General features: G+C 47.4%; 1 protein-coding gene across 1 annotated transcript in view; it reads right to left on the bottom strand.

The window, feature by feature from the left end:
* The window catches only part of cd109 (CD109 molecule), a 222,920-nt gene that overhangs the window by 91,919 nt on the left and 105,481 nt on the right, over nt 1–25,520 (bottom strand). The window contains exon 25 of the mRNA XM_070889012.1: nt 13,481–13,699. Within this exon, the coding sequence (XP_070745113.1) occupies nt 13,481–13,699 (219 nt within the window). The remainder of the gene's footprint in view (nt 1–13,480; nt 13,700–25,520) is intronic.

A 25,520-nucleotide genomic window follows, 5' to 3' on the forward strand; every position in this document is an offset into this window, starting at 1 on the left:
ACTCTACTGGAAACATCCTCAAAAAATTCCAGAAGATTTGTCAAGCATGATTTCCCTTTCACAAATCCATGCTGACTTGGACCTATCATGTCACCTCTTTCCAAATGCACTGCTATGACATCCTTAATAATTGATTCCATCATTTTACCCACTACCGATGTCAGGCTGACCGGTCTATAATTCCCTGTTTTCTCTCTCCCTCCTTTTTTAAAAAGTGGGGTTACATTGGCTACCCTCCACTCCATAGGAACTGATCCAGAGTCAATGGAATGTTGGAAAATGACTGTCAACGCATCCACTATTTCCAAGGCCACCTCCTTAAGTACTCTGGGATGCAGTCCATCAGGCCCTGGGGATTTATCGGCCTTCAATCCCATCAATTTCCCCAACACAATTTCCCGGCTAATAAGGATTTCCCTCAGTTCCTCCTCCTTACTAGACTCCCCGACCCCTTTTATAACCGGAAGGTTGTTCGTGTCCTCCTTCGTGAATACCGAACCAAAGTACTTGTTCAATTGGTCCGCCATTTCTTTGTTCCCCGTTATGGCTTCCCCTGATTCTGACTGCAGAGGACCTACGTTTGTCTTTACTAACCTTTTTCTCTTTACATATCTATAGAAACTTTTGCAATCCGTCTTAATGTTCCCTGCAAGCTTCTTCTCATACTCCATTTTCCCTGCCCTAATCAAACCCTTTGTCCTCCTCTGCTGAGTTCTAAATTTCTCCCAGTCCCCAGGTTCGCTGCTATTTCTGGCCAATTTGTATGCCACTTCCTTGGCTTTAATACTATCCCTGATTTCCCTTGATAGCCACGGTTGAGCCACCTTCCCTTTTTTATTTCTATGCCAGACAGGAATGTACAATTGTTGTAGTTCATCCATGCGGTCTCTAAATGTCTGCCATTGCCCATCCACAGTCAACCCCTTAAGTATCATTCGCCAATCCATCTCAGCCAATTCACACCTCATACCTTCAAAGTTAGCCTTCTTTAAGTTCTGGACCATGGTCTCTGAATTAACTGTTTCATTCTCCATCCTAATGCAGAATTCCACCATATTATGGTCACTCTTCCCCAAGGGGCCTCGCACAACGAGATTGCTAATTAATCCTTTCTCATTACATAACACCCAGTCTAAGATGGCCTCCCCCCTAGTTGGTTCTTCGACATATTGGTCTAAAAAACCATCCGTTATGCACTCCAGAAAATCCTCCTCCACCGTATTGCTTCCAGTTTGGTTAGCCCAATCTATGTGCATATTAAAGTCACCCATTATAACTGCTGCACCTTTATTGCACGCACCCCTAATTTCCTGTTTGATGCCCTCCCCAACATCACTACTACTGTTTGGAGGTCTGTACACAACTCCCACTAACGTTTTTTGCCCTTTGGTGTTCTGCAGCTCTACCCATATAGATTCCACATCATCCAAGCTAATGTCCTTCCTAACTATTGCCTTAATCTCCTCCTTAACCAGCAATGCTACCCCACCTCCTTTTCCTTTTATTCTATCCTTCCTGAATGTTGAATACCCCTGGATGTTGAGTTCCCAGCCCTGCTCATCCTGGAGCCACGTCTCCGTAATCCCAATCACATCATATTTGTTAACATCTATTTGCACAGTTAATTCATCCACCTTATTGCGGATACTCCTTGCATTAAGACACAAAGCCTTTAGGCTTGTTTTTTTAACACCCTCTGTCCTTTTAGAATTTTGCTGTACAATGGCCCTTTTTGTTCTTTGCCTTGGGTTTCTCTGCCCTCCACTTTTCCTCATCTCCTTTCTGTCTTTTGTTTTTGCCTCCTTTTTGTTTCCCTCTATCTCCCTGCATTGGTTCCCATCCCCCTGCCATATTAGTTTAACTCCTCCCCAACAGCACTAGCAAACACTCCCCCGAGGACATTGGTTCCGATTCTGCCCAGGTGCAGACCGTCCGGATTGTACTGGTCCCACCTCCCCCAGAACCGGTTCCAATGCCCCAGGAATTTGAATCCCTCCCTGCTGCACCATTGCTCAAGCCACGTATTCATCTGAGCTATCCTGCGATTCCTACTCTGACTAGCACGTGGCACTGGTAGCAATCCCGAGATTACTACTTTTGAGGTCCTACTTTTTAATTTAGCTCCACAGTGTGGCGCGACAAACGTTACAAGCTGACAGACATTACAGACACGGTACGGAGAATCCGAGTAAGTTGCTAAGAAATACAAATCCGCAAGCTAGAATTTCGAATTCCTGGTTGTAACTTCAGATTCAGCTGCTCCAATGAGTTGAAGCCGCCCTGGTAGACAAATAGACAGATGTTTGCAAGATAAGGTGTCAAGAGTTATGGGGAGCGGGCAGGGAAGTGGAGTTGAGGTCAAGTTCAGATCAATCATGATATTGAATGGCGGAGCAGGCTCAAGGGGCCAGATGGCCTACTCCTGCTCCTATTTCTTATGTTCTTATGGTATCAGCTATGGCTCAGTGTTAGCAGCATGAGAACACCAGCGGCAGGTTGGGGCCGTAAAAGGAGCGGTGGTGGGTGGCCTCGGGAGCAGCGTGGAGGTGTACTACTTCAGGGAGCAGCGTCAACTGGTGCAGGAGGGCGACGACAGCGAAGAGTGACATCATCAAGGTCCAGGTCGGTGATTGGAGCATGGGCAGATACAGCAGGAGCAGCGAGGTCGAGGCGAAGAAGCGGCGAGGGATTGCGGAGCAACGTGATCGGGGCCCAGGAAAGGCGTGAGTTTGGGGACCAGAAGAGGCGAGGGTCCTGGGGCAGCACGGGCCAGCCCACACTGCGATATGTGTGCGCTCCAGGTCCATGCAGCAGAACTGGTCTCCAGTCATCTTGGTTAATCCTTGCCACTGGACCAAGACCTAGCTCTGTCAAGCCCGTGTGGTGGCTGGTGTGCAACAGTCACCATACGTTTTTTTTTAAATCCACGCACAGGCATCTTCCACCCTTCAACATATAGTTCAGGACTTGGAATTTTAGGTCCTTCATTGAAACACCTGTGAACTTTTTGACATGGAAGCAACTTATCTTCGATTTGAGGGACTGCCTATGATGATGAGGAGTGTTAGCACTCCCACCTCTGAATCAGATAAGTCATGTGTAAAACCTGCCACCGGGGGCACATCTGTGGGAGACCCAAGGGTCACCCGCACACCTGGGCAAGCAGGTATAAAAGGCATTCTACCATGCTGCTTCCTCACTCTGGATTTACAATAAAGAGACCAAGGTCACAACAGTTTGAGCTTAAGATGTACAGTCTTGTGGAGTTATTCTAAACGTAACAATTGGCGACGAATAACAGATCACGAACTTTCACGCGGTTATGGCTGCCAATTTTATTCTTGAGAGATTTGTTGAGGGTGATGATTGGGAAGCCTTCGTTGAGCGTCTTGACTAGTACTTCGTGGCCAACGAGCTGGAAAAGGTAGAAACCGCGGTCAAGCGCAGGGCGATTCTCCTCACCGTTTGTGGGTGCACAATATATGGCCTCATCAAAAATCTGCTAGCACCGATGAAACCAACGGAGAAGTCATATGAAGAACTGTGCACGCTGGTTCGGGAACACCTCAAGCCGAAGGAGAGCACCTTGATGGCCAGTTATCGCTTTTATACACACCACCGCTCCGAGGGCCAGGACGTGGCGAGCTCGGTCACCGACCTAAGACGCCTTGCGGGACCGTGTGTATTTGCTGGATTTTTGGAGGAAGTGTTGCGGGACTTTTTCGTGCTTGGAATCGGCCACGAGGTCATTCTTCGCAAACTGCTGTCTGCTGTATCCCTAGATCTGAGCAAGGCCATCATGATAGCCCAGGCTTTTATATCCACGAACGATAACACTAAACAGATATCATTGCAGCATCGGAACTCACCGGCAAGTACTGTGCATAAAATAACGCCTTCAGCAGGCAGAACTGTACATGGCAGGGCCTACACGCCCACAGAGGCCAGACCTAGGATGACTCAGAGTCCGCCATGGCGCGTGAATGCGAATCCATTAGCACCATGTTGGCGCTGCGGGGGTAATCATCGAGCCCATCAATGCCGATTCAAGTACTACATGTGCAAGGGCTGTGGAACAATGGGGCAGATCCAGCGAATGTGCAGACGTGCTGTGACTCACCACGTGGCAGAGTTTGCAGAAGATGACTGATCCGGTGCGGATCACACTGAATGAGTAAGAGAGGCAACTCAACCCGAGGCTGAAGAGGAAGTGTATGCGGTACACACCGTCACCACCAAAAGCCCTCCGATAATGTTAAAAGTCAAATTAAACAGCATTCCAGTTTCCATGGAATTGGACACAGGGGCGAGTCAGTCAATTGTGAGCCAAAAGGCTATTGAGAAACTGGGGTAACAATGTACAAAGGCCAAAACTAAGCCCAATCCACACCAAGTTGCGCAATTACACCAAAGAGCTCATACCAGTCATTGGCAGTGCGACAGTGAAGGTATCATACGATGGAGCTGTGCATGATTTACCACTATGGATTGTACCAAGCGACGGCCCAACGCTGTTCGACAGAAGCTGGCTCGGATAGATCCGATGGAACTGGGACGACATCAAAGTACTCTCTTCGTAGGATGATGTCACATGCGCCCAAGAGCTAAACTAATTCCCATCATTATTTGAGCCAGGCATCGGCAACTTCACAGGCGCCAAAGTGCAGATCCATCTCGTCCCTGATGCACGACCCGTTCATCACAAGGGCCGAGCGGTTCCATACATGATGCGAGAGAAAGATGAGATCGAGCTGGACAGACTTCAGCGAGAGGGGATCATATCGCCAGTTGAGTTCAATGAGTGGGCCAGTCCAATTGTTCCGGTGTTGAAGAGCGATGGGACGGTCAGACTCTGCGGGGACGACAAGGTAACGATCAACCGAGTCTCGTTACAGGACCAGTACCCACTACCCAAAGCAGATGACCTGTTCGCAACACTAGCAGGGGAGGAAGTTATTCACCAAGCTGGATCTAACCTCTGCTTACATGACACAGCAGCTGGCTGAACTTTCAAAAAAATTGATGTGCATCAACACGCACAGAGGACTGTTCATATACCACAAATACCCCTTTGGGATTCGCTCGGCTGTGGTCATCTTCCAGAGGAACATGGAGAGTCTGCTGAAATCGGTTCTGCGCATGGTGGTGTTCCAAGATGACATCTTGATCACTGGCCCCAACACCACCGAACACTTGCACAACCGGTAAGAGGTTCTCAAGCGACTGGACAGAGTGGGACTCAGGCTGAAACGCTCCAAGTGTGTTTTCCTGGCACCAGAGGTCGAATTCCTGGGGAGAAAGATTATAGCGGACGGCATCAGACCCACGGACTCCAAGACTGAGGCCATCAAGAATGCACCCAGACCACAGAATGTGATGGAGCTGCATTCGTTCCTGGGACTCCTCAACTATTTTGGTAACTTTCTACCGGGGTTGAGCACTTTGCAGGAACCATTGCATTTATTGCTACACAAGGGTGACGACTGGGTTTGGGGTAAATCTCAAGAGACAGCCTTTAACAAGGCCAGAAACCTGCAATATTCTAACAAGTTACTTGTATTGTATGACTCGTGTAACCGTTTAGTACTAGCTTGTGATCCATCTTCGTACGGGGTCGGTTGTGTGTTACAGCAAGCCAATGGGTCAGGCAAACTGCAATCGGTTGCATATGCATCTAGTACCTTATCTAAGGCTAAAATAGACTACAGTATGGGTGAGAAAGAAGCATTAGCATGTGTATACAGGGTTACGAAATTGCACCAATACCTATTTGGGCTCCGATTCGAGCTCGAAACCGACCACAAGTCGCTCATTTTGTTACATAGAAACATAGAAAATAGGTGCCGGAGTAGGCCATTCGGCCCTTCAAGCCTGCACTGCCATTCAATAAGATCATGGCTGATCATTCACCTCAGTGCCCCTTTCCTGCTTTCTCGCCATACCCCTTGATCCCTTTAGCCGTAAGGTCATATCTAACTCCCTCTTGTATATATCCACTGAACTGGCATCAACAACTCTCTGCGGCAGGGAATTCCACAGGTTAACAACTCCCTGCATGAAGAAGTTTCTCCTCATCTCAGTCCTAAATGGCCTACCCCTTATCCTAAGACTGTGTCCCTGGTTCTGGACTTCCCCAACATCGGGAACATTCTTCCCACATCTAACCTGTCCCATCCCGTCAGAATCTTAGACGTTTCTATGAGATCCCCTCTCATCCTTCCAAACTCCAGTGTATAAAGGCCCAGTTGATCCAGTCTCTCCTCACATGTCAGTCCAGCCATCCCTGGAATCAGTCTGGTGAACCTTCGCTGCACTCCCTCTATTTCAAGAATGTCCTTCCTCAGATTAGGAGACCAAAACTGAACACAATATTCCAGGTGAGGCCTCACCAAGGCCCTGTACAATTGTAGTAAGACCTCCCTGCTCCTATACTCAAATCCCTTGGTGAGGCCACACCTGGAGTATTGTGTACAGTTTTGGTCTCCTAACTTGAGGAAGGACATTCTTGCTATTGAGGGAGTGCAGCGAAGGTTCACCAGACTGATTCCCGGGATGGCGGGACTGACATATCAAGAAAGATTGGGTCAACTGGGCTTGTATTCACTGGAGTTCAGAAGAATGAGAGGGGATCTCATAGAAATGTTTAAAATTCTGACAGGTTTAGACAGGTTAGATGCAGGAAGAATGTTCCCAATGTTGGGGAAGTCCAGAACCAGGGGTCACAGTCTAAGGATAAGGGGTAAGCCATTTAGGACCGAGATGAGGAGAAACTTCTTCACCCAGAGAGTGGTGAACCTGTGGAATTCTCTACCACAGAAAGTAGTTGAGGCCAATTCACTAAATATATTCAAAAAGGAGTTAGATGTAGTCCTTACTACTCGGGGGATCAAGGGGTATGGTGAGAAAGCAGGAATGGGGTACTGAAGTTGCATGTTCAGCCATGAACTCATTGAATGGCGGTGCAGGCTCGAAGAGCCAAATGGCCTACTCTTGCACCTATTTTCTATGTTTCTATGTTTCTATGTTCCTAGTAGCAGTGGATGCTTACTCTAAATGGATTGAATGTATAATAATGTCGCCATGTACGTCACTGCCACCATTGAAAGCCTCCGGGCCATCTTCGCCACCCATGGTTTGCCCGACGTCCTTGTTAGTGACAATGGACCATGCTTCACCAGCTCGGAATTCAATGACTTCATGACCCGCAATGGCATCAAGCATGACAGGTCTGTGCCGTTTAAGCCTGCATCCAATGGTCAAGCAGTCCAAACCATCAAGCAGAGCTTGAAACGCATGACGGCCTGTTCCCTGTAGACCCGGCTATCTCGGATTCTGCTCAGCTACCGGACACGACCCCAATCGCTTACCGGGGTTCCCCCTGCAGAATTGCTAATGAAGAGAGCACTCAGAACCAGGCTCTCCTTAATCCACCCGGATCTCAATGATCATGTAGAAACCCGGCGTCACTGGCATAACATGTACCACAATCGCGCAGCTGAATCGCGTGACATTGAGGATAATGACCCTGTGTTTGTTCTTAATTATGGTCATGGTCCAAAATGGGTTGCTGGCACTGTGTTAACCAAGGAGGGGAATAGAGTGTTTGTTGTCAAACTTCTGAATGGACAAATGTGCAGAAAGCACTTGGATCAGACCAAACTGCGGTTCACTGACAACCAACAACAGTTTGAAGAGGACATTACCATCATTGATCCACCCACACACTCAACCAGCAATCAACTTCGCGGTCAAACACGAGGAAGAACCCACCATGCCCGATAGTCCAATCAGACCGGCCATACCGCAGTGTAGCAATGATACGACTGACTCACCCATGCCAGGCGATCAACTCGGGAACACAGAGCCCTGGATCGCCTCAACTTGTAAATAACTTGTACATAAGACTTTGGAGGGGAATGATGTTATGTATGTTAAAATTACCAATGTGTAAGACTTGCCACCAGAGGGTGCACCTGTGGGAGACCCAAGGATAAAGGTTACTCAGGCAGATAGGGAATGGGTGACCATCAGGCAGAGGAGTGGAAGGAAGGTAGTGCAGGGGTCCCCTGCAGTCATCTCCCTCCAAAACAGATACACCGTTTTGGGTACTGTTGGGGGAGATGACTCATCAGGGGAAGGCAGCAGCAGCCAAGTCCATGGCACCAGGTGTGGCTCTGCTGCACGGGAGGGCAGGAAAAGAGTGGGAGAGCCATAGTGATAGGGGATTCAATTGTAAGGGGAACAGATAGGTGATTCTGCGGCCGCAAACGAGACTCCAGGATGGTATGTTGCCTCCCTGGTGCAAGGGTCAAGGATGTCCCGGAGCGGCTGTAGCTCATTCTGGAGGGGGAGGGGGAACAGCCAGCTGTCGTGGTGCATATAGGTACCAAAGCTATAGGTAATAAACTGGATGAGGTCATACAAGCCGAATTTAGGGAGCTAGGAGTTAAATTAAAAAGTAGGACCTCAAAAGTAGGATCTCAGGATTGCTACCAGTGCCACATGCTAGTCAGAGCAGGAATTGCAGGATAGTTCAGATGAATACGTGGCTTGAGAAATGGTGCAGAAGGGAGGGATTCAAATTCCTGGGACATTGGAACCGGATCTGGGGGAGGTGGGACCAGTACAAACCGGATGGTCTGCACCTGGGCAGGACCAGAACCTATGTCCTAGGGGGAGTGTTTGCTAGTGCTGTTGGGGAGGGGTTAAACTAATATGGCAGGGGGATGGGAACCTATGCAGGGAGGCAGAGGAAAGTAAAAAGGGGGCAGAAGCAAAAGGTAGGAAGGAGAAAAGCAAGAGTGGAGGGCAGAGAAATCAAGGCCATAAATCAAAAAGGGCCACATTACAACATAATTCTAAAAGGATAAAGAGTGTTAAAAAAAATAAGCCTGAAGGCTCTGAGTCTCAATGTGAGGAGCATTCGTAATAAGGTGGATGAATTAACTGTGCAGATAGCTGTTAACGGATATGATATAATTGGGATTACGGAGACATGGCTCCAGGATAACCAAAGCTGGGAACTCAACATCGAGGGGTATTCAATATTCAGGAAGGATAGACAGGAAGGAAAAGGAGGTGGGGTAGCGTTAATGGTTAAAGAGGAGATTAACGCAATAATAAGGAAGAACATTAGCTTGGATGTCATATGAGGAGATACTGGATTAACTGGGCCTTTATACACTGGAATTTAGAAGGATGAGAGGGGATCTCATAGAAACGTATAAGATTCTGACGGGACTGGACAGGTTAGATGCGGGAAGAATGTTCCCAATGTTGGGGAAGTCCAGAACCAGGGGACATAGTCTTAGCATAAGGGTTCGGCCATTTAGGACTGAGATGAGGAGGAACTTCTTCACTCAGAGTTGTTAACCTGTGGAATTCCCTGCCACAGAGAGTCGTTGATGCCAGTTCACTGGATATATTCAAGAGGGAGTTAGATATGGCTCTTACGGTATGGAGAGAAAGCAGGTTCTGGACTTCCCCAACATTGGGAACATTCTTCCCGCATCTAACCTGTCCAGTCCTGTCAGAATCTTATATGTTTCTATGAGATCCCCTCTCATCCTTCTAAACTCCAGTGAATACAGGCCCAGTTGATCCAGTCTCTCCTCTTATGACAGCCGAGCCATCCCGGGAATCAGTCTGGTGAACCTTCGCTGCACTCCCTCAATGGCAAGAACGTCCTTCCTCAGACTAGGAGACCAAAACTGAACACAATATTCCAGGTGAGGCCTCACTAAGGCCCTGTACAACTGCATTTAGACCTCCCTGCTCCTATACTCAAATCCCCTAGCTATGAAGGCCAACATACCATTTGCCTTCTTCACCGCCTGCTGTACCTGCATGTCCACTTTCAGTGACTGATGAACCATGACACCCAGGTCTCATTGCACCTCCCCTTTTCCTAGTCTGCCGCCATTCAGATAATATTCTGCCTTCGTGTTTTTGCCCCCAAAGTGGATAACCTCACATTTATCCACATTATACTGCATCTGCCATGCATTTGCCCACTCACCTAACCTGTCCATGTCACCCTGCTGCCTCTTAGCGTCTTCCTCACAGCTCACACCTCCACCTAGTTTAGTATCATTTGCAAACTTGGAGATATTACACTCAATTCCTTCATCCAAATCGTTAATGTATATTGTAAAGAGCTGGGGTTCCAGCACTGAGCACGCCACTAGTCACTGCCTGCCATTCTGAAAAGGACCCGTTTATCCGGACTCTCTGCTTCCTATCTCCCAACCAGTTCCCTATCCACATCAGTACATTACCCCCAATACCACGTGCTTTTACTTTGCACACCAATCTCTTGTGTGGTACCATGTCAAAAGCCTTCTGAAAGTCCAAATACACCACATCCACTGGTTCTCCATTGTCCAATCTGCTAGTTACATCCTCAAAAAATTCCAGAAGATTCGTCAAGCATGATTTCCCTTTCATAAATCCATGCTGACTTGATCCGATCCTGTCACCGCTTTCCAAATGCGTTGCTATTTCGTCCTTCATGATCGATTCCAACATTTTCCCCACTACTGATGTCAAGCTAACCGGTCTATAATTACCCGTTTTCTCTCTCCCTCCTTTTTTAAAGAGTGGTGTTACATTAGCTACCCTCCAGTCCATGGGAACTGATCCAGAGTCGATAGACTGTTGGAAAATGATCACCAATGCATCCACTATTTCTAGGGCCACTTCCTTAAGCACTCTGGGATGCAGACTATCAGGCCCCGGGGATTTATTGGCCTTCAATCCCATCAATTTCCCTAACACAATTTCCCGCCTGATCAGGATATCCTTCAGTTCCTCCTTCTCACTAGACCCACTGTCCCCTAGTACCTTCGGAAGGTTATTTGTATCTTCCTTCGTGAAGACAGAACCGAAGTATTGATTCAATTGGTTTGCCATTTCTTTGTTCCCTAGGTGAAGTCATAATGGGGAACAAAGAAATGGCAGACCAATTGAACAAATACTTTGGTTCTGTCTTCACTAACGAAGACACGAATAACCTCCCTAAAATACTAGGGGACCGAGGGTCTAGTGAAAAGGAGGAACTGACTGTAGAGACCCAAATCTTGAGTAAAGCAATAGCGATAACCCAGGCGTTTATCGCCACCAGTGACAATCCCAAACAAATTTCTCAGCACACGAGTACTGCTGCAAGTACTGTGAACAAAGTAACGTTGTTTTCGAATCGAAATGTACAAGGCAGGACTTACACAGCTGCAGCTGCACGTCTGCAGATTACTCAGAGTCCACCATCAAAGGTGTGAATACAAGGCCATTAACAGCTTGTTGGCGCTGCAGGGGTGATCATCGTTTCCATTCATGCTGCTTCAAAGGATACGTTTGCAAGGGCTGTGAAACTATGGGACACCTCCAACGCATATGCAGGTGAGCTACAAACCCTGCTAATCCTGCAAACCACCATGTTGCAGAGGAGGACAGATCCACGGTGGATCACGACGAACCAGAGCCTCAGACCGAAGAGGCAGAGGTATATGGGGTGCACACATTTACCACAAAGTGTCCCCCGATAATGCTGAAGGTTGAATTAAATGGACCCCGGTGTCCACGGAGCTGGACACGGGCTCAAGCCAGTCCATAATGAGCAAAAAGACTTTTGATACATTGTGGTGCAGCAAGGCCTCAAGGCCAGTCCTGACTCCAATTCGTACGAAACTGAGAACGTATGCAAAGGAACTGATTCCCGTAATCGGCAGTGCTATCGTAAATGTCTCCTATGATGGAGCGGTGCACGAGCTACCACTCTGGGTGGTACCGGGCGATGGCCCCACGCAGTTTAGCAGGAGCTGGCTGGGAAAGATTAGCAGGGGAGGTGCAACGAGGCCTGGGTGTCATGGTACATCAGTCACTGAAGGTAGGCATGCACGTACAGCAGGCATAAAGGAAGCAAATGGCATTCTGGCCTTCATCGAGGATTTGAGTATAGGAGTAGGGAGGTCTTACTGCAGTTGTACAGGCCTTGGTGAGACCACACCTTGAGTATTGTGTAGAATTTTGATCGCCTAATCTGAGGAAGGACATGCCTGCTATTGAGGGAGTGCAGCGAAGGTTCACCAGACTGGTTCTCGGGATGGCAGAAAGACTGGATCGGCTAGGCTTATACTCACTGGAATTTAGAAGAATGAGAGGGGATTTCATAGAAACATATAAAATTCTGACGGGACTGGACAGGTTAGATGCAGGAAGAATGTTCCCGAAGTTGGGGAAGTCCAGGACGAGGGGTCACAATCTAAGGATAAGGAATAAGCCATAATAGGACCGAGATGAGGAGAAACTTTTTCAGCCAGAGAGTGGTGAACCTGTGGAATTCTCTATCACAGAAATTTGTTGAGTCCAGTTTGTTGGATGTATTCAAGAGGGAGTTAGATGTGACCCTTATGGCTAAAGGGATCAGGGGGTATGGAGAGAAAGCAGGGATGGGTTACTGAAGTTGCATGATCAGCCATGATCATATTGAATGGCGGTGCAGGCTCGAAGGACCGAATGGCCTGCTCCTGCACCTATTTTCTATGTTTCTATGTCACCTGCACACCCTGGGTAAGCAGGTATTAAAGGCAGACTATCATGCTGCCTTCTCACTCTGGAGTTACAATAAAGAGACCAAGGTCACAACAATTTAAGCTTAAGATATACAGTCCTGTGGAGTTATTCTAAACGCAACAAGTTCAAGTCCCAATCCAGAGACTGGTGCGCAAATTCTAGGCTGACACTCCCAGTGCTGCACTGAGGGAGTGCTCCAATGTTAAAGGTGCCGTCTTTCCAATGAGGTATTGGAAACGGGGCCCCACCTTCCCTCTCAGGTGGATGTAAAAGATCCCACGACACTATTTGGAAGTGCAGCTTTGGTTTCCATATTTACGAAAGGATATACTTGCTTTGGAGGCAGTTCAGAGAAGGTTCACGAGGTTGATTCCGGGGATGAGGGGGTTGATTTATGAGGAAAGGTTGAGTAGGTTGGGCCTCTACTCATTGGAATTCAGAAGAATGAGAGGTGATCTTATCGAAATGTATAAGGTTATGAGGGGGCTTGACAAGGTGGATGCAGAGAGGATGTTTCCACTGATGGGGGAGACTAGAACTCGAGGGCACGATCTTAGAATATTTTAAACTGAGATGAGGAGAAATTTCTTCTCTCAGAGGGTTGTAAATCTGGATTTTGCTGCCTCAAAGACTGTGGAAGCTGGGACATCGAATAAATTTAAGACAGAAATAGACAGTTTCTTAAACGATAAGGGGATAAGGGGTTATGGGGAGCGGGCGGGGAAGTGGAGCTGAGTCCATGATCAGATCAGCCATGATCGTATTAAATGGCGGAGCAGGCTCGAGGGGCCGAATGGCCTACTCCTGCTCCTATTTCTCATGTCCTTAATCTACCACTTTTGCCCTAAAAAAAACAGAAAAAAAACAAATATAAATTTAGCAAAGCAAAAGTTTCGTAAGAAAATGTTACCTTCACTAGAATGTGCTTGGTGACAGCATCGACTGCAACCGCGGACGAGGCCTTGACTGTGATTGGAATCTTCCCCAGACCCTTCAGCGTGATGGGGAAATAGAACACGTGGGCGTCCTGGCTCAGCACAGACTCTGTCTGGTTATTTGGGACAGTGTTGCTCTTGTCCGGTATGATGGTAAAATCAAATGCATCACTCAGCTCGACTGTTACCCAAACCTGTGTAGCAAAAAATATATATTTTTATTCATCGTGACATCAGCTTTTTATTTTCAGATTTTATTTTATTTTTTATGAAACTGGATTCAAATTCTCAAACTGCCCACAGTGAGATTTGAATTCACAGTCTAACTCGGATCATTAGTCCAGGCCCTGGATTATTAGTCCAGTAACATAACCACTACACTGGAAACGAGATATGATTAGACGGAGGGTAGGGACGAGATCGCATATAGAAGATTAGGTTTCCTTGCCGGTAATGCCTGTGTCTCTTACAGAGTATAAGAGACTTGATTTTGTTCAACTATCCTGCCTTGAATTAATCAGGGAAAAGGGGGAAAATTAGGTTGCCTACTCCTACCTGACTGAATGTTCTCTCAAACCGTCTCTGCCGCGATCGTCACTGGCCGTTCCTTTCCCTCCCGCCTCTTGCAACTGATACTGCAGGGGGGCAGGACCCAGGTTTCCAACCACAATGCACTCCTGTTGGCCGCTGTTGCTGCTGCTCCCCAGGTAAAGCGCCAGGAATGGCCCCTCCCTCTCAAATACTGCCAACGGAGGGAGCGGGGCTAGTAGCGGCCTCCTGCGCCTCTCAAATCACCTTGGTGGCTTACCCACTGAAGGCCTCAGCCTCGACCTGCAGTGGAATACTTCTTGCAGGCTTCAGGGCCTTGTAGGCCGAGTTAAGTTTAATTGTCCGCCTCTTCTGATAGTGCAGCACTGGTCCCGATTCACTTATTTGGGTCCGCTCCCTCACCTCTTTTTCCGGTACATTGATGACTGTATCGGTGCCGTTTCCTGCTCCTGCCCTGAACTAGAAAATTTAATTCACTTTGCATCCAATTTACACCCTTCCCTCACCTTCCCAAGGTCCATCTCTGACTCTTCCCTTCCCTACCCTTCCTCGACTTCTCCATCTCCATCTCTGGGGATAGGCTTTCGACCAGTATCCACTATAAGCCACTGACTCCTGCAGCTACCTGAACTACACTTCCTCCCACCCTGCATCCTGTAGGAACTCCATTCCATTCACCCAGTTTATCTGTTTCCTTCGCTGCTCTGACGACGCCACCTTTCACACTAGTGCCTCTGATATGTCTTCCTTTTTCCTCAATCGAGGATTCCCCTCCGCCATGGATAACATGGCCCTCGACCATGTCCGTTCTATTTCCCGCACTTCTACTCTCACCTCTTCCGTTCCCCTTTGTCCTCACCTTTCACCTCTCCAGCCTTCACGTTCAACGGATCATCCTCCGCCATTTCCGCCACCTCCAGCGTGATCCCACCACCAATCACATCTTCCCCTCCCCTCCCCTCTCAACATTCCGAAGGGACTGATCCCTCTGTGACACCCTGGTCCATTCCACAGTCACCCCCAACAGCCCCTCCCCTTCTCATGGCACCATCCCATGCAAGCGCAGGCAATGCAACACCTGCCCTTTTAAGAACATAAGAAATAGGAGCAGGAGTAGGCCATATGGCTCCTCGAGCCTGCTCCGCCATTTAACACAATCATGGTTGATCTGATCATGGACTCAGATCCACATCCCTGCCCGCTCCCCATACCCCTTATTCCCTTAGCAGTTAAGAAACTGTCTATCTCTGTCTTAAATATATTCAATGACCCAGCTTCCACAGCTCTCTGAGGCAGTGAATTCCACAGATTTACAACCCTCTGAGAGAAGAAATTCCTCCTCAGCTCAGTTTTAAGATTATGCCTCCGAGTTCCAGTCTCCCCGATCAGTGGAAACATCCTCTCTGCATCCACCTTGTCAAGCCCCCTCAGAATCTTATACATTTTGATAAGATCACCTCTCATTCTTCTGAATTCCAATGAGTAGAGGCCCAACCTACTCAAACTTTCCTCATAAGTCAAACCCTTCATCTTCGTAATCAAACAAGTGAACCTTCTCTGAACAGCCTCCAAAGCAAATATATCCTTTCTTAAATATGGAAACCAAAACTGTTTGCAGTATTCAAGGTGTGGCCTCACCAATACCCTGTATAATTGTAGCAAGACTTCCCTGCTTTTATACTCCATCCCCTTTGCAATAAAAGCCAAGATTCCATTTGCCTGCCTGATCACTTGCTGTACCTGCATATTATCCTTTTGTGCTCCATGCACAAGTACCCCCAGGTCCGACTGTACTGCGCAGCACTTTGCAATTTTTCTCCATTTAAATAATAACGTGTTGTTCGATTTTTTTTCCAAAGTGCATAACCTCACACTTTCCAACATAATACTTCAGCTGCCAAATTTTTGCCCACTCACTTAGCGTGTCTATGTCCTTTTGCAGGTTTTTTGTGTCCTCCTCACACATTGCTTTTCCTCCCATCTTTGTATCGTCAGCAAACTTGGCTACGTTACACTCAGTCCCTTCTTCCAAGTCGTTAATATAGATTGTAAATAGTTGGGGTCCCAGCACTGATCCCTGCGGCACCCCACTAGTTACTGGTCGCCAACCCGAGAATTAACCATTTATCCCGACTCTCTGTTTTCTGTTAGTTAGCCAATCCTCTATCCATGCTAATATATTACCCCCAACCCCGTGAACTTTTATCTTGTGCAGTAACCTTTTATGTGGCACCTTGTCAAATGCCTTCTGGAAGTGCAAATACACCACATCCACTGGTTCCCCTTTATCCACCCTATTCATTACATCCTCAAAGAATTCCAGTAAATTTGTCAAACCTTACTTCCCCTTCATAAATCCATGCTGACTCTGCCTGACTGAATTATGCTTTTCCAAAAGTCCTGCTACTGCTTCTTTAATAATGGACTCCAGCATTTTCCCAACCACAGATGTTAGGCTAACTGGTCTATAGTTTCCTGCTTTTTATCTGCCCCCTTTTTTAAACAGAGGCGTTACATTTGCAGTTTTCCAATCTGCTGGGACCTCCCCAGAATCAAGGGAATATTAGTAAATTACAACCAATGCATCCACTATCCATGCCGCTACTTCTCTTGACCCTAAAATGCAAGCCATCAGATTCAGGGAATTTATTCATCTTTAGTCCCATTACCTTACTGAGTAACACCTCCTTAGTGATTGTGATTGTGTTAAGTTCCTCCCCTCCATAGCCCCTTGTGTTATATATATAAACTTGCATTTACTCTGTACAGCCAACAGAAGATTCATCCCCTGGAGTCCCAAGGGAGCCCATAATCCCTTGGGAGCACAGGTATTTAAGGAGGCTTCACAGGTTGGAGAGGCACACTCTCGAGACCTGCAATAAAAGACTAAGGTTACACTTTACTTTGAGCTCACAGTGTTCAGTCTGATTCTTTCTCCATATATAACAACTGGCGACAAGATACAGATAGCGAACCCAAAGATGCAGAGAACAGTAGTCATCCTGGTGAAATTCTCGGAGGGAGATGATTGGGAAATGTTTGAGGAGCGACTTGACCAATACTTCGTGGCCAACGAGCTAGATGGGGAAGAGAGCACTGCCAAACGAAGGGCGATCCTCCTCACCATCTGTGGGGCACCAAAGTATGATCTCATGAAGAATCTGCTCACTCCAGTGAAACCCACAGAGAAATCGTACGATGATTTGTGCACACGGTCCGAGAGCATTTGAACCCGAAGGAAAGCGTTCTGATGACGAGGTACCGATTCTTCACCTACAAAAGGTCTGAAGGCCAGGAAGTGGCGAGTTATATTGCTGAGCTAAGACGCCTTGCAGGACATTGCAAATTTGAAGGATATTTGGAGCACATGCTCAGAGACGTTTTTGTACTTAGCATTGGCCACGAAACCCTACTTCGCAAACTTTTGACTGTAGAGACCCCAACTTTGAGTAAGGCCATAGCGTAGCCCAGGCATTCATTGCCACCAGTAACAATACGAAGCAAATCTCTCAGCACACAAGTGCTGCTACAAGTACTGTGAACAAAGTGATGTTGTTTTCAAATCGTAACGTACAGGGCAGGTCACACATACCTGCAGCTACACGTCCGCAGATGACTCAGAGTCCACCATCAAGGGTGATGAATGTAAGGCCATTAACACCTTGTTGGCGCTGCGGGGGTGATCATCGTTTCCATTCATGCCGATTCAAAGGGTACGCTTGCAAGGGCTGTGGATCAATGGGACACCTCCAACAAGCTGCAAAGACTGTTAAACCTGAAAACCACCATGTTGCAGAGGAGGACAGATCCACGGAGGATCACTATGAACCAGAGCCTCAGATCGAGGAGGCAGAAGTACATGGGGTGCACACACTTACCACGAATTGTCCCCTGATAATGCTGAATGTTGAACTAAATGGACTCCCGGTGTCAATGGAGCTGGACATGGGTGCAAGCCAGTCCATCATGGGCAGAAAGACTTTCGAAAGGTTGTGGTGCAACAAGGCCTCAAGGCCAGTCTTAACTCCAGTTCGCACGAAATTAAGAACTTATACAAAACAACTGATTCTCGTAATTGGCAGTGCTACCATAAAGATCTCCTACGATGGAGTGGTGCACAAGCTACCACTCTGGGTGGTACTGGGTGATGGTCCCACACTGCTCGGCAGGAGCTGGATGGGAAAGATATGCTGGAACTGGGACGACATCCGACGCTATCGCCCGCTGATGACACTTGGTGTGCCCAGGTCTTAAACAAATTTCCTTCGCTGTTCGAACCAAGCATCGGGACATTCCAAGGAGCAAAAGTGCAGATCCACCTAATTCTGGGGGTGCGACCCATCCATCACAAGGCGAGAGCAGTACCGTACATGATGAGAGAAAGGGTAGAGATTGAGCTAGACTGACTACAAAGAGAGTGCATCATTTCCCCGATCGGGTTCAATGAGTGGGCCAGTCCTATCGTCCCAGTCTTCAAGGGAGATGGCACCGTCAGAATCTGTGGCGATTATAAAGTAACTATCAATCGTTCCTCCCTGCAGGACCAATACCCACTACGAAAGGCCGATGACCTCTTTGCAACACTGGCGGGAGGAAAGACATTCACGAAGCTGGATCTGACTTCAGCCTACATGACGTAGCAACTGGAGGAATCATCGAAGGCCCTCAACTGCATCAACATGCACAAAGGTGTTTTTGTTTATAACAGATGCCCGTTTGGAATCCGATCAGCGGCGGCGATATTCCAGTGAAACATGGAAAGCTTACTGAAGTCAGTCCCGCACACCATGATCTTCCAGGACGACATCTTGGTCACAGGTCGGAACACAGTCGAGCATCTGCAGAACCTGGAGGAGGTTCTTAGTCGACTCAACCGCATGGGGCTCAGGATAAAATGCTCGAAGTGCATTTTCCTGGCACCTGAAGTGGAGTTCCTGGGAAGGAGGATTGTGGCGGACGGCATCAGGCCCACCAAAGCAAAGACGGAGGCAATTGAGAATGCACCGAGGCCACAGAATATGATGGAGCTGCGGTCGTTTCTGGGACTCCTGAACTACTTTGGTAACTTCTTACTGGGTCTCAGCACACTGCTAGAACCACTACATGTCTGACTACGAAAAGGGGCCGAATGGGTTTGGGGCAAAATCCAAGAAAATGCCTTCGGGAAACTGCAACCGGTTGCTTATGCATCCAGGAGTCTATGTAAGGCTGAGAGAGCCTACAGCATGATTGAGAAAGAAACGTTAGCGTGTGTCTATGGGGTAAAGAAAATGCATCAATACCTGTTTGGGCTAAAATTCGAATTGGAAACTGACCATAAGCCACTTATATCCCTGTTTTCCAAGAGTAAAAGGATAAATACCAATGCATCGGCCCACATCCAGAGATGGGCACTCACGCTGTCCACATACAACTGCGCCATCCGCCAAAGGCAGGCACAGAAAACTGCACCGATGCTCTCAATAGGATGCCATTGCCCAGCACGGGGGTGGAAATGGCGCAGCCCACAGATCTAGCCATGGTTATGGAAGGATTTGAGAGTGAGCAGTCAGCCGTCACTGCCCGGCAGATCAAAACCTGGACAAGCCAGGACCACTTATTATCTCTAGTCAAAAGCTGTGTGCTTCACGGGAGCTGATCCAGTGTCCCATTGGAAATGCAGGAAGAGATAAAGCCGTTCTAGCGGCGCAAAGATGAAATGTCTTTATAGGCAGACTGCCTTCTGTGGGGCAATCGAGTAGTGCTCCCCAAGAGGGCAGAGACACCTTCATTAATGATCTCCACAGTACCTACACAGGCATCATAATGATGAAAGCGATAGCTAGATCCCACGTGTGGTGGCCCGGTATCGATGCGGACTTAGAGTCCTGCATTCACAGATGTAATACATGCTCGCAGTTAAGCAATGTACCCAAGGAGACGCAGCTAAGTTTATGGTCTTGGCCCTCCAAACCGTGGTCTAGGGTACATGTCAACTCTGCAAGCCCGTTCTTGAGTAAAATGTTCCTCGTGGTTGTAAACGCGTACTCCAAGTGGATTGAATGTGAGATAATGTCGGCTAGCACGTCCGCTGCAACTACTGAAAGCCTGCAGGCCATGTTTGCCACACAAGGCCGACCCAATGTACTGGTGAGCGACAACAGGCCATGTTTTACTAGTGCTGAGTTCAAAGAATTCATGACTCACAACGGGATCAAACTTGTCACATCTGCCCCGTTTAAACCAGCATTCAATGGTCAGGCAGAGAGAGCAGTGCAAACCATCAAGCAGGGCTTGAAGAGGGTAACTGAAGGCTCACTGCAGACGCGCCTATCCCGAGTCCTGCTCAGCTACCGCACGAGACCCTGCTCACTCACTGGGATCCCACCTGCTGAACTGCTCATGAAAATAGCACTTAAGAAAAGGCTCTCGTTAGTTCACCCTGATCTGCATGAACAGGTAGAGAGCAGACGGCTTCAACAAAGTGCTTACCATGATAGTGCAAATGTGTCACGCGAGATTGAAATCAATGATCCTGTATTTGTATTGAATTATGGACAAGGCACTGTCATGGCCAAAGAGGGGAGCAGGGTGTTTCGGGTCAAACTTTCAAATGGACTCATTCACCAGAAACACTTGCACCAAATCAAACTCAGATTCATAGACTATCCTGAGCAACCTGCCTTGGACCCTACCTTTTTTGATCCCCCAAATACACACCAGTGGCAACCGGCACCACGGTTGACCATGAAGCAGAACCCATCATCCACAGCAGCCCAGCAGGGCCCAACACACCAGGCAGCCCAGCAAGGCCAGCTGCACAGCAGCCCAGTGAGGGCCCAACAAATGATTCAACAACACCAGCTTTCACACCGAGATGATCAACCAGGGCAAGGTGGGCCCAAGATCGACTCACATTGTAAATAGTTACACTATTGACTTTGGGGGGGAGTGTTGTTATACATGTAAACTTGCATTTACTCTGTATAGCCACCAGAGGGTTCATCCCCTGGAGTCCCAAGGGATCACATAATCCCGTAGGAGCACAGATATTTAAAGAGGCTTCACAGGTTGGAGAGGCACTCTGGAAACCTGCAATAAAAGACGAAGGTCACACTTTACTTTGAGCTCATAGTGTTCAGTCTGACTCTTTCTCCATACACAACACCTTGACTATGCACTGTTGGGATATTTTTAGTGTCCACTACAGTAAAGGCTGATACAAAATATTTGTTCAGAGTTTCTGCCATCTCCATGTTTCCCATCACTAATTCCCCGGTCTCATCCTCTAAGGGACCAACATTTACTTTAGCCACTCTTTTTCTTTATATTTACCAATAGAAACTCTTGCTGTCTGTTTTTATATTTTGTGCTAGTTTACTAATCTTCCAATCTTCTGCCCTCCCCCGAGTTTTGGCCACTTTGTATGCCCTTGTTTTTAATTGGATACCGTCCTTAATTTCTTTAGTTAGCCATGGATGGCTATCTTTTCTTTTACACCCTTTCCTCCTTACTGGAATATTTTTTTCTTGAGAGTTGTGAAATATCTCCTTAAATGTACATAGAAGCATAGAAACATAGAAAATACATGCAGGAGCAGGCCATTCGGCCCTTCGAGCCTGCACCATCATTCAATATGATCATGGCTGATCATTCAACTTCAGTACCGCACTCCCACCTTTCCTCCATACCCCTTGATCCCTTTAGCCGTCAGGACCACATCTAACTCCCTCTTGAATATAACCAACGACTGGACTCAACAACTTTCTGTGGTAGAGAATTCCACAGGTTCACCACGCTCTGGGTGAACAAGTTTCTTCTCATCTCAGTCCTAAATGGCTTACCGCTTATCCTTAGACTATGACCCCTGGTTCTGGACTTCCCCAACATCGGGAACATTCTTCCTGCATCTAAACTGTCCAGTACCATCATAATTTTATGTTTCTATGAGATCCCCTCTCCATTCTTCTAAATTCCAATGAGGATAAGCCTAGCCGATCCAGTCTTTCTTCATATGTCAATCCTGCCATCCCGGGAATCATACTGGTGAACCCCTTCGCTGCACTCCCTCAATAGCAAGCATGTCCTTCCTCAGATTAGGTGACCAAAACTGCACACAATACTCAAGGTGTGGTCTCACCAAGGCCCTGTACAACTGTAGTAACACCTCCCTGCTCCTATACTCAAATCCTCTCGCTATGAAGGCCAACATGCCATTTGCTTTCTTTACTGCCTGCTGTACCTGCATGCCTACATTCAGTGACTGATGTATCATGACACCCAGATCTCGTTGCACCTCCCCTTTTACTAATCTGTCACCATTCAGATAATAATCTGCCTTCCTTTTTTTGCCACCAAAGTGGATAACCTCACATTTATCCACATTATACTGCATCAGCCATGCATTTGTCCACTCACCTAACCTGTCCAAATCACCCTGCAGCCTCTTCGCATCCTCCTCACAGCTCACACTGCCACCTAGCTTAGTGTCACCTGCAAACATGGAGATATTACATTCAATTTCTTTGGCTAAATCATTAATGTATATTATTAATAACTGGGATCCTAGCATTGAACCTTGCGGTAGCCCACTAGTCACTGCCTGCCATTCTGAAAAGGACCCGTTTATTCCCATTCTTTGCTTCTTGTCTGCCAACCATTTCTTTCTCCACGTCAATGCATTACCCCCAGTACCATGTGCCTTAAGTTTGTACACTAATCACTTGTGTGGGACCTTGTCAAAAGCCTTTTGAAAGTCCAAATACACCACATCCACTAGTTCTCCCTTACGCCACTGTTCATCAACCATCCTACACTTTAATATATTTTCCCAGTCCATTTTAGCCAACTCTGCCCTCATACCTTTGTAGTCTCCTTTATTTAAGCTTAGTACGCTGGTTTGAGATCCAATTTTCTCACCCTCCATCTGAATTTGAAATTCAACCATGCTGTGATTACTTATTCCAAGGGGATCCTTTACTCGGAGATTGTTTATTAATCCTGTCTCATTACACAGGGCCAGATCTAAGATAGCCTGCCCCCTGGTTGGTTCCATTATATACTGCTCAAAGAACCTGTCCCTTATGCACTCTATGAACTCTTCCTCAAGGCTACCCTGACCAATTTGATTTGTCCAATCATTATGGAAGTTAAAATCATCCATGATTATATCTGTTCCCATTTTCCTGATTTATACTCCGACCAACAGATTTGCTACTGTTAGGGGCCTATAGACTACACCCACCAGTGACTTTTCCCCTTACTATTCCTTATCTCCACCCAAACTGTTTCAACATCCTGATCATTTGAGCCAATATCGTTTCTCACTGTTGCAGTAATTCCATCCTTTATCAACAGAGCTACCCCACCTCCTTTTCCTTTCTGTCTGTCCTTCTAAATTGTCAAGTACCCCTGAATGTTTAGTTCCCAGTCTTGGTCACCTTGCAACCACGTCTCTGTTATGGCTATCAGATCATACCCATTTGTAACTATTTTTGCTGACAGCTCATCTAATTTGTTACAGATAAAATGCTTTTAAATGTGTTTTCTTAACATTTTCTCCTGCTCGGGCCCCAGTTTCTGATACACTCTGATGTTTATAGATTCTGTTCCTTCCTGTCACGCCCTGGTTTTCGTTTCCCCCACTGCTACCCTGCTTTATTGCCTTTACCTTGTTCTTTGAGCTTTTAGGTTTCTGCTCACCTGAACCCTCCACCCCGCCCACCACCCACTAATTAGTTTAAAGCTCTCTCTGCAGCCCTAGTTATTCGATTTGCCAGGACGCTAGCTCCAGCACGTTCCAAGTGGAGTCCGCCTGAACGGAACAGCTCCTTCTTAGCCTAGTCCTGGTGCCAGTGCCCCAAGAACCAAAACCCATTTCTCCCGCACCAGTCTTTAAGCCACGTGTTTAACTCTGATCTTATTTACCCTATTTGCTCGTGGCTCGGGTAGTAATCCAGAGATTATTACCTTTGTAGTTCTGCTTTTTAATTTGGCCCCTAGCTGCTCATAATCCCTTAGCAGAACCTTTTTCTTTGTCCTGTCTATGTCGTTGGTACACACGTGGACCACGACAACTGGATCTTCCCCCTCCCACTCCAAGTTCCTCTCCAGCCGAGAGGAGATGGCCTTAACCCTGGCACCGGGCAGGCAACACAGCCTTCGGGACTCACGCTCTCAGCTGCAGAGAACCGTATCTATCCCCCTAATGATACTGTCCCCTACCACGGCAACATTTATTTTTACTCCCCCCACTTGAATGGCCCCCTGTACCACGGCGCTGTGGTCAGTTTGCTCATCCTCCCTGCAGCCCCTGCTCTCGTCCACACAGGGAGTAAGAGCCTCGAACCTGTTGGACAAGAGCAAGGGCTGAGGCTCCTCCATCACTATCTCCTGGGTCCCCACACCTTCCTGACTCGTAGTCACACCCTCCTGTCCTTGACTGCTAGCCAAATCTGAGTTAGTTAACCTAAGGGGCATGAGTACCCCCTCGAACACAGTGTCCAGGTAACTCTCCCCCTCACTGATCTGTCGTAGTGTCTGCAGCTCAGACCCCAGCTCATCAACACGGAGCCGAAGTTCCTCGAGTTGCCGACACTTACTGCAGACATGCTCACCATGGACTTCACTGGGGTCCACCAGCTCCCACATGTTACAACACTGACACATCACCCATCCTGCCATCTTAATGTATTTAATTAATTAATTAAGTTTAATTTTTAGTTCCACCAATGCCACAGAATTCTAACCCTTGGTAAAACACACACTACTGCTATTCAGTAAACAGCTGATTAAATAATTAAGCAAGAAAAGCAAGAAAGCGGAGAGAACTCATCAACCAATCACTTGCCTGCCTTCCTGTGACGTCTAATATAGTCGCCCAGTTCCACACAGTTACCAACTTGCCCCTGCTGCTCCCTGGAATATCTAGCCACCGCCACTGCCTCAACAGAAATTCCCACTCTTTCCAAATTCCCGCATAAACCACTCTGCTTAACTCCACTCCGTTTAAGACCTCTCTGTGCAGATCACCTCCCCCCTTCCCACTATCCAGGGCCCCAAACACTCCTTCCAGGTGAAACATCGATTTACTTGTACTTCTAGTGTACTGTATTCACTGCTCACGATGTGGTCTCCTCTACACTGGGGAGACCAAACGTAGATTGGGTGACCGCTTTGCAGAGCACCTCCGTTTAGTCTGCAAGTGTGACCCTGAGCTTCCGGTCGTCTGTCACTTTAAATCTCCACTCCACCCCGACTCTGATAGCTCCATCCTCGGCCTCCTACACTGTTCCAATGAAGCTCAACGCAAGCTCGAGGAACAGCGCCTCATCTTTCGTTTAGGCACCTTACAGCCTTCTGGACTCAACATCAAGTTCAACAATTTCAGACGTAACCTCTGGCCATATTTGCACACTTCCCTCCTTTTCCTTCACCCCCAACTCCCCCCCACCCCTTTTCAGGGCAAAAAGAAAAAGCAAATCTTTT

Source organism: Pristiophorus japonicus, chromosome 9 (genome assembly GCF_044704955.1).
Source record: "Pristiophorus japonicus isolate sPriJap1 chromosome 9, sPriJap1.hap1, whole genome shotgun sequence".
In the NCBI taxonomy this organism is placed as follows: Eukaryota; Metazoa; Chordata; class Chondrichthyes; family Pristiophoridae; genus Pristiophorus; species Pristiophorus japonicus.